The following is a 12,863-nucleotide window of genomic DNA, read 5'->3' on the forward strand; positions in this document are numbered from 1 at the left end:
CGAAGGTAAGGTAAAGGAAGTGTGTCCCCCCCAAAAAAAGGCAAACGCACCCATCACAAGTAATCCAACATAACCAGAGTAGTTTCAAAGATGCTGATCAGAAGTTTCTGACACCCGTACAGAACGTAAGACGCACACGCTGCACCACTCTTTCCTTGCATTATATTGTCATAATTATATTGTTTAATCAAACACTTGCTTTAGTTCCCTGAGATTCACATGCAAAAAAATGTTGTATGAAGTTAGAATGTTGTTCCTCGAATGATTGTCATTGATTTACAAAACTGCTCTGCAAAAAAAAAAAAAAAAACATTTCAAGCTTTGCTATCTATAGATTGAAGTGATGGTAATTTTATTGTTGAAGTAATGTTAAAAAAAAAAAAAAGTATGATAAAAACGCAACTTGTTTCGGCAATATAACTGCAATCATCAAGACAGAAATTCTGATAAGCGACACATAATCACAAAATTAATTAAAAGATGACTTTTTGTTATGTGAGAGCTGGCCTTGTGGAGTGTTACAATTCAATAGGCGTGCAATATATTCTCGTACTTTCCTGTTGCTCAGAAATGAATTCTGGGATACCGGGAGACAGTTTCAAGCTTCTTGACTCGTGCCTTTGAAATGTTTAAAAATATTACTCCAGCATCTATTTTTGAGCACAAACTCTGTTTTATCTTTGAGCATGTCATTTTTGGACCGCTCCAAAAATTAGGAAATGTAGAAAATGAGCCAGTGTGGAGAAATCAGTAGTCTTCATGCATAAAAAGCTGAAAGTGTAGTAACCTCACTGTTTTGTTTGTCTGTTGTTTTCAAGTTCATCGTAAAATGCCATAGGTAAAATCGAGAGTGTACTGTTGCGTATTTAACAAATACATGAAGCTCGTTTGCCAATGTAGTGTTACTACAATTAGAGTTTTTGGATACATTTCCTCAAAAAACAAAACAACCATTTTCATATAGTAACTGTGTTTTTAAGGCATGTACCTTTAGTCACAGTTTTTGCAGAACGATGCCAAAAAACAACCGAAAAAACAATCAACAAAAGCGCTTCAGGGCAGGAAATTTACTGTCTCAACAACCAGAATATTTGGCTCTGGTTCTCCCATCTCAGGGTCAGGAGTTGTTCAGTCAAAAACTCTGTATATCAACAGAAAGCTTTAATAAAACGGTACATAAAACCAAGGGTCACACATACAAATGGAAATAAAAGCTTGTGAGGAGAGGTCGTATATATTCTTAAGTAAGATCACTGATGATGCAGAAATAGAGGATTTATCCGTCATGAGGCATATTTCTAGTGCCTCGACTTTCACTCGCATCTTTTTAATCCACTACATCTTGTTTCGACTTCCATCCCTTGCTAAACTTGATTTCATTCACCAATCGAATCTCATTTGCATTCGCTTTTATCATTTACTGTCAATCTTGAGCTTCTTCTGTTCTTCTCCTGTTAAAAGCTTTCTGCAACTTAACTAAATTTGACCCCAACGATAGTAGCTTCTCTTTGTGGCTTCTCCTACGCTGCAATTAGGACTTGGGTTTCATTACACCAAGGAAGGTAAGAGGGCTGAGGGCGGGGTCAATCAATAGGGGAAGAAGGATGGTAGTAGTAGGAGAAAAGGAAAGTTGAGGCCGGTCACAGACAACCTGCGAGCAATAATTAATGGCTCTTTTCCCCGTAGGTCAGCTGATAAATCTTGTGCTGATTAACCATGAACACCTCACGGGTTGCATCGTGAGCCCTGCTTCCATTCGGTAATCTTTTGTTTCAGTTTAGTACACAACCTAAATTTATTCCAGAGCAAATTTGTAAAAAGGTGTAAAAATAATCAATTAACCTAACACATATTTTGGATTACCGAAGGACACCGAACGTGCACACTCCATACAAGGACCGAAGCCAAGATTTAAACACATAACTTTTTGTTGTTCGGCAACAGTTCTACACATGCTTAAAGTTTTTGTAAAAAAAAAAAAAAAAAAACACTCTCACCCAAATTTTTGGGCACCTTTCTGTTCAAGTCAACTGTTGTGGTCTGATACGAAAATGGAGGAGCTGTATATTATAGCCAGTTGATTGGTTGAAAAAACAGGAAGTGAACACTTCTTTGAAAACGAAGATACATGCCAGAAAAAAAGAGAAGAAGTACAGTAGAGCGAGGATTAATATTTCCGGCCATTCCACATCAGTACCTGAACAGGACAGTGACTTGGTAAAAAGGTTGAGAAAAGCAGGCTGATGTGTAAAGAGCTAGTGCTGTGATGTCACGCTAATGACGTTGGAAACACAGCAATCGCAAATCTCATCATGGAAATACAAGCCAGTTTAATGTTCCACACCATTCCACGTCGAGCTAAATTGAATTACGTTTTAACTCAGTGACAGTGAAAAAAGAGAGCTGGATGAAAAACTGCAATGGAAAGAGCTTGATGAGATCATTGGACCATTTCCGGACTTTGTCTTGAGATAACGCATCAGTATTTACTGTGTTTTTTTTAAACCAGACAGACTCTGCTCCGGATCAATCCACCCCTCTCTTCATCACCATATTTGTGCCTCCTCCGCTTCATTCTTTAAATGTTGCCCGCTTTTACTTTTCCACTGCTTCTGCCAACTCGGTTATTTACACAGGAGAGCACATCTGAAGAATCTTTTTTTTCTCTCTCCAGAGCACATCCTTCAAATTGCAGTACTCCCCTATCACCTTGTTACTCCTCTTCAATGGTCTGCTGTTAATAACGTCCCCTTTTTTACCTAAAGTCTGACGAGGCAGTGATTTTCCACATAAATGTGATTGCGTAGATCTGAACATTGTCAAAAAAAATTTCATCAGAAATAGTAAACCAGTGCAGAGTGGAAATAAATTCCACATGCGCCTGTCTGGATTTAAAAGTAATCGGTATAAAAGACATATTGATAGATGTATTTTATCTACTGCATTTTCACCGCTGCTCAGCTGGAGAAAGAGTGTGACATTATAATTGAAAATGACAACGCATTGGATTGCTATAGAATCCATCTGTCATGCAAGGGGAACAATTTTGATATACTTCTTTTGCGTGCGCGTTTTCTTTTTGCCATGGATGCTGCTAAAATTGGTTATTTATTTATTTTTTTAAATAGACGGTGGACGTGTCAAAAGTGACTATAGGTTTTTTGTTTGGCAAAATCTCTCAAGCATTATCAACCCTAAAAAAAACAGGAGAAACAACCATGATGAAAATGATTGCAAAACAACAAAATCAAGCTTGTCTGCTCGAATATGCTAGGCGTGTCCACTGAATATGATGAAATCAATCTCAGCCAATCAAATACCACTGCAACATTTTTGAGCATATACAGTACACAAAATTACATCCTCTTAAAGCCTCTGGTGGCTGGAGCATATCTCACCCGGTCATTACGGGGCTTTTCCTCGCCATGACAACGAGGCACTCTAAAGCAGCAACGCCAACACCTGTTCACACAATGGCGGTTATGTCAAGACTTTTTATCTGCTCGCCTCTCCACCTTTCTCTGTGTGATGTGCGTCAATTCCCAGCCGACAATGCGGCACTCTAGGGTAGGCATGCCAATGGGCCAACCAAACAAGTGATGCCTTTTTGGGGTGTCGGCAAAACTAGCAAGCTAATTTGCATCGCACGATAAGCACCTTAAAACCACCTGTGCGAACGAAGGTGCTCTAATTCTGATACAGTGGGTGAGGGAAGGCTCATGACTTCCTCAAATAGTGTCTGGGATTGTTCATTCACTCAGTTGTGAGGTTTACTTGACTTTTAAACCACAGTTGCAGGAGGATGTAAATATTTCCTTTTTTGGTTCCTCATCGTCACTTATCAGTCACACATCTATTTGAACTATGCGGCCAAAGTAGGTTAGACAATTACGAGCACTCTGGTAGAACTTTGAATTGTTTCTTTAATTTACTTGCTAAGCTACACAATTTCCTCCTTCTTCTATGGTGTCATACTGTTTTATATAATATAACGTCACACAGCTTTGATACTCAGCAGTCAGAGCCACACCCTTTGTGAAAACGGGTTTGAAAAAAAGGATGTTGGATGGGTCCACTCTACCGAAGTGTGCCCATGCGAACTGAAATGCTTGCTACATTTTTGGCTACACTCAATAAATAGCTCTGTTTTCAACAAAAAACTCGTACCTTGTTTGAAAAGCGCTATTTATAGAGTACATGTAAGCAGAGGAACAAGAAGAAAGGAACAAAGAAGGGGAAGTGTTTGTTCTGCTTTACTACCTGTCTTCCTGCCTCATCACACCTTGCTCTGATCTGGCATCTGACTTAACAGGATGACTACGGAGATTTGGAATCTGAGAGTATTTTTTTTAAGTTAATGATAACGGAACATAAAATATATGGCTGTGTGTGTGTGTGTGTGAGTGTGCGAGTGTGCACATTTATGCGTGTATAAAAGACCTATTTTCGCTACTGTCACTCTTGTTTTTTATGCCATCTTTAGTGGATGAAATCACTTTGGACCTAATATTACAGTACCTATGGAAAAACTGCATCGTGACACAGATTATAGAGTACTGAAAGCTCCAGGATAAAAACATACTTATTAGCAAAATGATTTTGTGAATTATGGTCCAAGTTATTATTTTTATTAAACAAAACTAATGAAACTGTCTGGATCAAATATGATGGTACCTTTAGTTCATATTTTGTAGAATGTAGCCTATTGAGGCAATCACTGCAATCACACAATTTCTGTAACCATGAAACTTGTGCAACTGTCGATACGTATTTTGGTCCACTCCTCTTGGGTAAAGTTCTCCCACTGTCTTAAATTTGAAGGATGCTTTTGTCTCAATATATGTTCCTGCCACAAAGGTTTAATACCGCCAACAGCCTTCCACGGTCGGATACAATGTTTGCAAGTTCCCCGCTGGAAATGGGACTTAGAAGAAATTAGGAGGATAAAATACACCCAGAGCGCCAGGGCGGCCGTGTTTGCAGTATGTGTCCGCCTGGCAGCTCTCCTCCGCGCGAACCATTGGGCAATATCTTTCATGGAGATGGACTTAGAAGAAATTTTTGCAACAAAAAACGTGGTTCCTGAAAATGTGCCCCAGGTGTTTTGGAAAACCCGGGTAAACCTGGGAAGTAGGCAAATGACCCTCTAGGATTTGGATCCGGATCCATCGAAGGCCACTTCATTCTTTGGAGAGTTTAACAGCATGTTTTGAGGTCCCAGCTTTCTGACACTGGGCAGTTGATTTCACAACACAATGCCTTGACAATCTTGAGATTTCACTGCAATTTACACAGGTTCAAGACACCCTGCATCAGATGCAGCTTGCATCCCCAGAACACGACGAAGCCTCCTCCATTTTTCACATGAGGGACGGTGTTCTTTCGTTTGAATGCTTGATATTCATCTCTTTAAACATAAAACTGACATATCTTGCTAAAAAGGCTCAGATTTGTCTCATCTGTCTAAGGGATTCACGCTGAAGTCAAGTTCCATTGTCATCAGTTTCGTGTCATTTCAGTAACCATTGTGTTCTTGCTTTCTTTAATAGAAGAGTACCGCCAATTTTGCCTATACACGTGTAGTCCCACTTGCACTCCCTTTAAAAAATTATATATATTTTTTTTTTTTAACTGAGCAGCGACAAAATCTCCAATACATCCAGAGTTTAAATGTACAACAGAGGAGCAGTAAAGTGGGAATAGGCTTGAAAGCTGTTGTGTCATATTTTGCTGTCCATTCTCTAAAACTATTATTATATGCAGTATCCACCATAATGGTTTAGGAATTCACACTGACTGGCAGAACCACATAAATCATTTTGGGTTCATACAACATAAAGCCAGCAGTAACTTTTACCATTCAGCGATGTTGTTCACAGTCAACCAGATTGCAGCAGTGCTGCTGAAAAAAAAAACCCACCAAGGGCCGTAATTTTATAGACAGCACATGTGCTCTCAAACACAGGCACATCTTTGTTTTCCTGGTGGGGAAAGTCTTGTTCAGTGTGTTTGAGAATTAGGTAGGGCATGGCAATGCCTCAACAGGTGTTCTGGCATATTGGATTGCATGCCCCCGACGCATCTGGCAATTTAGTGATCAAAAGTAGACTAGACTAGACTCCCTAAAAGCAGGTCTCAGTTGTGGCGCAGATGGTATAATGCAATTTTGTTGTATTAGATCGAGGCGCAGATGTGTGTGAGTATTGTCATCATTTTTCATTCGTAAATATGACAAAGGTGTGCATCAAACCCTCTGAGTCATTGTAATTAATTTAACTTGCTCTTATAATTATCATTTTAAAAATATTTAATCATTTCATAATGTCCCACATGGATGCATGATTGGAGGTGGAAGGCGGTTTCATTGTGCCCTATTCACAGCAGCCAATTTTTCATCATCTGCAAGTGGATGCCATGTAGACCACTCTACTCTCCTGCGCTGAATTTAAAGGGAAGCAAGTATGATCTGTTCACTCCCACACCGGAGCAAATGCCCATTTCTATCTGCACGCTGTCTACGAAAATACCAAAGAAAGAAAATTCCACCCATTCACGTAGTTAGACCACGCTTTGCACTAGACTTAATTGTGCTGTTATTTAGGGTTACATTTCATTCAAATAAATCTCACTTCCACATAACTACTGCTTCCCTCTTCTGTCTTGGCTCACAATAATGTACAGTATGTTGATTCTCCATCAGTGATTTAGCCTAATACATTTTGAAAACCACCACTCATTGTAGGGTTAAACGTTTTTGAATGTATAGCAGTTACAGCAATACGGCATTTAAACAAAAAGCTATATCCAAATAGAGAGCTGTTTCCACAACACAATAAAATTCAGTTTTAAAAGAAGGACTTTGCCATTTCATTCTATTGTGTACAGACTCTTATTATTTGCCATGTCAATTATGAGCCCAGCCACAATAATATATACCTTGTTTTTCTCTTTCTCATCTTTCTCCCTTACTCTATACATTCCAGGGATTTGGATATTATGACAAGAGGTTTTGGAGATTAAATTTTCCATAGGTGTGAATGGATGTTTGTTTATGCCCTGTGATTGACTCGCGACCAGTTCAGGGTGTAGTCCACCCTTTGCCCAAAAGCAGCAGGGAAAAGGTCAAGCTCCCCACCCCACAACTGTGAAAAGGATAAACAGAACAAAAAAACAGATGGATGGATTTTCAGCATATTGGAGAAAACCCTTGTAGGATTTACACAATGCAAAAGTATAAACATTTCAAATCTGACATTACTGGACAGTTGACTTGTCCGAACCACCAGCACACATGATCCATGCAACATAGTTCGTAATGGTGTTCAAGTAGATGACTTCTCTCATGTTGCTAATTGAGGTCACCAAAGTAACACTTGGTAATATAATGTTGCAGATTTTTGTTTTTAATATATTAATTGTGCTGGTGTTGTGGCTGGTTGATGCAAGCAATTGTATGGGATGTATCAGGCAAAGGATTTGATCGCTAAATAGCCGCAATAACTGCAAATTGACTTGGGGATTATTTTGGGTACTATACAATGTATTTTGCCTCATATGGAAAGCGGCATAATTTTTGTGTGTGAGTGCATACAAAGTGTGTAGAAGTGTGGTACCTTGAGACTGATGCATGCTCTCAAAAGCTATCCTGCTGAGCATCTCTTATATAATGATGCAGAGAGTTAGTGCATTTGTTTAAAAAAAGAACTTGTACTCACACGTGTACTCTTAAATATAACTCACTGACACGCAACTCTAGGATCGTTATACTCTTTCCTCAAGGCTGAAGTGAAGTGATCCATTTTAAACAATATGTGAAAAGATGTTTTTTCTTTTTCTTTTTTTTCTTTTATCCTGTCGGGAAAACCTACTATATTGACAGTACCTGGACTCCCACATGCTACAGCATCTGCTTTGTTTTCACCCACTCACAATTGATGGAAAGATGAATATCAGGTTTTGACTTGTGTTGGTCCATGTCACTGCAAACATGCGTGCAATGCATCATCATTACCTGACTTGCAATAAAAAATCTGTCATATGCAATTAGGATTCAAGGACAACTCATGCACGTTCACACCAAAATAAATATTGTTTTTAATCTAATAAATGCGTCATCATTCACTATGCACGTGCATAGCAGTGTTGAAAAAATATATACGCTACAACAAAGGAGAACAGAGCATAATGAAGCGAGTAAAATGGTTACAAGTGTCCTATACTCCTAACAATTATCAGCACTACCGCCAATTATTGAGCAGCTAAATGAAGTGTTCCACCTGCACCACCTTACACACTCCACCGGCTCCAGCGCGTGCACGCAAAAAAATACGCCCAACAGACGCCACAAATAAAAGAATCAGGCCCTATGGACAGAATATGAAATAGATGTGTTTTAAAAGGCTGCTCAGGCTCTTACCTGCTGGTTGCCACTCAGCTCTTTTTCCAGCTGCCGGTGCTTGTTGTGCCACACCAGATAGTGGACAGGATAGCGACTCTTCTCCGGAGTTTTCTTAGCAGAAATCATCCTCGTTCATAGTTTGTCTCCTCCTCCGCCTTCTCTGTGGATTGAAAGGATACTTTGTTGGTGATGCTCGCTATACGATGAGGCTAATCATCGCGTCGCTGTCGTCCACAGTCCAAACGCGTCTTGCCCTGCGTTTGGTTGGTTAACGGCAACACCCGCTGATAACGGGTGCTTCTGTCGCGCGGCGAAATTTGGCTGTGCGTTTATTTCCTAAGGACCCGCTTGGCCACCTCTTTCTCCCTCCCCTGCCTACTCCACTAACACATCTCTCCTCCTCTCCCTTGCTCTCCTCTCTCCTCCCATCCGCCTGCTGACTGAGATGCGCTGACAAGCCGCAAGCCAAATGTGCTCATACGCGGCCAATCCGCTCTGAGAGATGCTGTGACTGAACTTATGGTTCAAAATAGGCTGCACAAATAATGAGCAAACACTCAGAATGAACCTGCACCGATCCAAACCCCGTGGCGAAGGAGGCTGACGAAGTTCATAGGCGATAGCTCGTAAGGCGCATGGAATGAGTAAAAAGCAGCAAGCAGCAGAGTCCACTTGATTTGGATGCTATGCATCTCCTGATGATTCGTTTTCTTTTGTATATAGGCCTAATATCTGCGTGCAATGAATGAATCTTTATTCGTTGATTTATTGATACACTACTTCTATTTATAATCAATCCAATTCATATTTATTTCAAATGTGCATTTAAAAATAACAAGGTTGACTAAAATGCTGTGCATTTCATAAAGTCCATACAACAATACAGAAGAGAAAAACAATGAAATATGATACTGTAAAATACCAATAAAACTGTGAAAACACGTAAAATAAATCACACAGCTGGCACGATAACAACAATTGCAATAATAATCCATCATTTTCATGCAGCTTTCCCTGTTGAACTTCATAGTGAGTGTGTGTCTATCCCTGTTGACTGTTGATGAAAGGCTGACGACATCTCAGTCTGGATGCCAGTCACATACAGTACAAAACAATACAACTTTATTAATATAGCGCTTTTCACAACAGCTGGAGCTGTAACAAATGCTTTCCATATGGTGTAATACAGAGACAGACAACCGTTCACACTGAGCGGGACCTGAACCCACGCTGCTGTATAGAAGGCGAACTGGTACACCATCAGTGACTTGAGATAGACCACTAAAAACGATTAATTATGAAGTACGATGCTTTATGCAGCACAAGTTAACGGTTCATGTGCCGGAGCCTATGCAGAACTTAAAAAGGGTGATTTGCTAAGCATGCACAACTTCAGAACAGTTAGCATGTCTGTCTCACATTCAGCAGGTCCTGGGTTTCATTTTTGACTATGGTTTTCCTTTGTGACGTTTGCAAGTTTTCCTTAAGATGGTGTCATTTTTTCCACATAACCCCAAGCTTCCCTGGTTCCAAAATATGTGCATGTTACGTGAATTTAAGACTCTAAATTGTCCATGCGGGTCAATGTGAGTGGTCGCTTGTACTGCACATCAGAATCTGAATCAAAATCTTTGTTTTCATTATACATCATTTGTATGGCGTCACTTGTACGTTTCGTCATCTTTTTAAGGCCTCTTTACACCAATCTGACGTTCGCCGTCGTGGCCAACTGTCGCATCGCCCTAGAAATCGTCACATCCGACCGGAAAATGACAGAAAAACACCGCACCTGTGTGTTTTGTATGTTCTCCCCGTGCCTGCGTGGGTTTCCTCCAGGTACTCCGGTTTCCTCCCACATTCCAAAAACATGCATGGCAGGTCGATTGAACACTCTAAATTGCCCCTAGGTATGAGTGTGAGCGCGGGTGGTTGTTGGTCTATGTGTGCCCTGCGATTGGCTGGCAACCAATTCAGGGTGCCCCCCGCCTACTGCCAAAGATAGCTGGGATTGGCTCCAGCATCCCCCGCGACCGTGGTGAGGAGAAGCGGTACAGAAGATGGATGGATGGATGATTCTCCTGATGGGCTGGCTTTCATTTCATTGTTCATGGTTCTAACACAATGTAGCCATTTGAGTAGCATTCGGAGCTATACCACAAAGAGAAAATTCATAATCACATTTTTACCATTGAAATATGCATCTAACACTTCTTTCTGATTTATGGTTACAACCGAACGCCACACACTGTGGCATTTAGACCTTAGAGACACAAACGAATATGAAAAAGCTATGGTGAAAGCAACGTATTCAAGTTAGGTGCGCTTAGTGGGTGGGAACATAAGATGGCCGCCAGTGGCGTTACTTCTCCCCGCACAATTGCATTCAATTTTATTTCAATAATGGGCTCGAGCTCAATCTCAACCCTTGTAAGGAAAAGGGAAGGGCTCCAGAAAATGGATGGTTGGATTTTATGCTATTTTAAAACATATTGGAACGTCAGACACCATGAAAATCGAACCTATAAGGGAAAAGCATCATTGTGCATTATGGACTTTCTGTCCATGATCTTACCTGTCATCCTCTTGCGGCAACATTTAAAAAAAAATAATAATCAATATTTTTCAAATGAAACACATGTTCTCCTTGGCTGATTTTGAATCAGTTGAGAATTGTGGCATTTATGTGTGCCGTTTGAGAATTTGATGTAAAAAGAAAAGTATCCTTAGTATCTAAATATGCAATTATATATGCAGCAGTGAGATACTCTCTATCACAAATCTATATTGCCCAAAGACAAACATGACACAGCACAATAAAGCCTTACTGAATGAAGCATTACTTCAGGCCAGGGTAACTGTCATTTGTAGGACAAATGTCCTTATTCAGTTTGCCTCTTTAAAGGGCAGCCTATTGACACTTATTTAATATTGAATGAGGCAATTAGAAAAAGAGTCCGTTTTAGTGTACTGGTTTCTCTTAAGGGGTGGGAAGTAACAAAAGATAAATACTTGCTAACTCTACGTAAGAATATATTTCAGGCATCTGCATTTTAATTGAGCATTTTTCTGCCGACATTTTACTTTTATTTCCTACATTTAAAAATATTTATCTGTACTTCTTGTGGTCTTTTGTTGTTGTTTGGAACACATTGTGCTTTGTCCCAGCCATAAAATAAAAAAGCTTCTGGAATTAAAAAATTCTTCATTTGCAAAAATCCCCCACTATTTGCAGGGATCGGCACCAAGCACGACTGGAAATAGCAAGAGTCTGTGAGTATTTGACGCCTTCCCAATTAAAGTCAGTAATTGCCTATAGGTGCCACAAGATGGGTGTAAAACATTTTCTTTTTTCTTTCATTAGAAAAAGCTATGGCCTTATAAAATGATGCACCTCTCCTTCAGTTCAATATAATTGCTCCGTACCAAGATGACACCAGATGCAAAACAAAATAGATATTATTCAAGTCAATACCTGTTAAAAGATTCACAAAAAATAGTAGTGGAAAAAATGTGATTAATCGCAATTAATTACGGATTTTTTAGATTCATTAGTTAAAAAAAATCACTTGACAGCACTAATATATATCTCAATATAATATATATCTCAAATTTCCCCATTGTGGAACTAATAAAGGACATCTTATATATATATATATATATATATATATATATATATATATATATATATATATCCTGTTATGTTAACAGGCTTTTCGGAGATCTGCTACTTTCTTGATAATTGCATTGTTTTTGTGGTTCAATAAAAAAAAAAAAAATACAATTCAATATATTTTATGTCTTACCACAGAAACTGACAAATGGTTACAGTTTTCCATTGCAGTATGTCAGTAAATGTGTTGCTTAGTGTGTGGCGTGTATTCTTTTTGTTTCACTTTTAGCTGCATTTGGCAACATGCAGCAGACCTTAGACAATGCTTCGTCGTGAGCATAAAAAGAGTGAAACAGGTGTATCACAGCATATTGTCCCCAGAAAATATGCCAATTTGCAAAAGCCAAACTACAAATATTCAGGGGGTTATTGCAATCTGAAAAAACACATAAAACTACTTTAGCAAGTTATTCAGTTTTACAGCATTCTTGTACAACATTACATTATTTTTAACCTCCTTCTCAACGGGCGCACTATGAAAATCAATGAGGGAAGCTATTTTTATTTTTATTCGTTTAATGTATTTTATTGTTATTGTTTTACTTTTGGCGGCACGGAGGGAAAATTGGTTGGCACAATGGCAGCGGTTTAGGGTTTGATTCCGACTCCAGCCTTCCTTTGTGGAGTTTATATGTTCTCCTCGTGCCTGCGTGGGTTTTCTCTGGGTACTCCGGTTTCCTCCCACATTTCAAAGACATGCATGTAGGTTGAACACTTTAAATTGTCCCTAAGTGTGCGTGTGATTGGTTGGCAACCAGTTCAATACAATACAAAACATATTTATTTATATAGCAC

General features: G+C 39.4%; 1 protein-coding gene across 1 annotated transcript in view; it reads right to left on the minus strand.

Moving 5' to 3' along the window:
- Positions 1-8,852, minus strand: part of ankrd13b (ankyrin repeat domain 13B) — a 37,248-nt gene extending 28,396 nt beyond the window's left edge. The window contains exon 1 of the mRNA XM_088300625.1: positions 8,417-8,852. Within this exon, the coding sequence (XP_088156751.1) occupies positions 8,417-8,524 (108 nt within the window). The 5' untranslated portion in view covers positions 8,525-8,852. The remainder of the gene's footprint in view (positions 1-8,416) is intronic.
- Positions 8,853-12,863: the final 4,011 nt, after the last annotated feature.

The sequence above is a fragment of the Idiotropiscis lumnitzeri genome, chromosome 7, assembly GCF_059441095.1.
Source record: "Idiotropiscis lumnitzeri isolate Australia: NSW breed Sydney's pygmy pipehorse chromosome 7, RoL_Ilum_1.0, whole genome shotgun sequence".
NCBI classification, from domain to species: Eukaryota; Metazoa; Chordata; class Actinopteri; order Syngnathiformes; family Syngnathidae; genus Idiotropiscis; species Idiotropiscis lumnitzeri.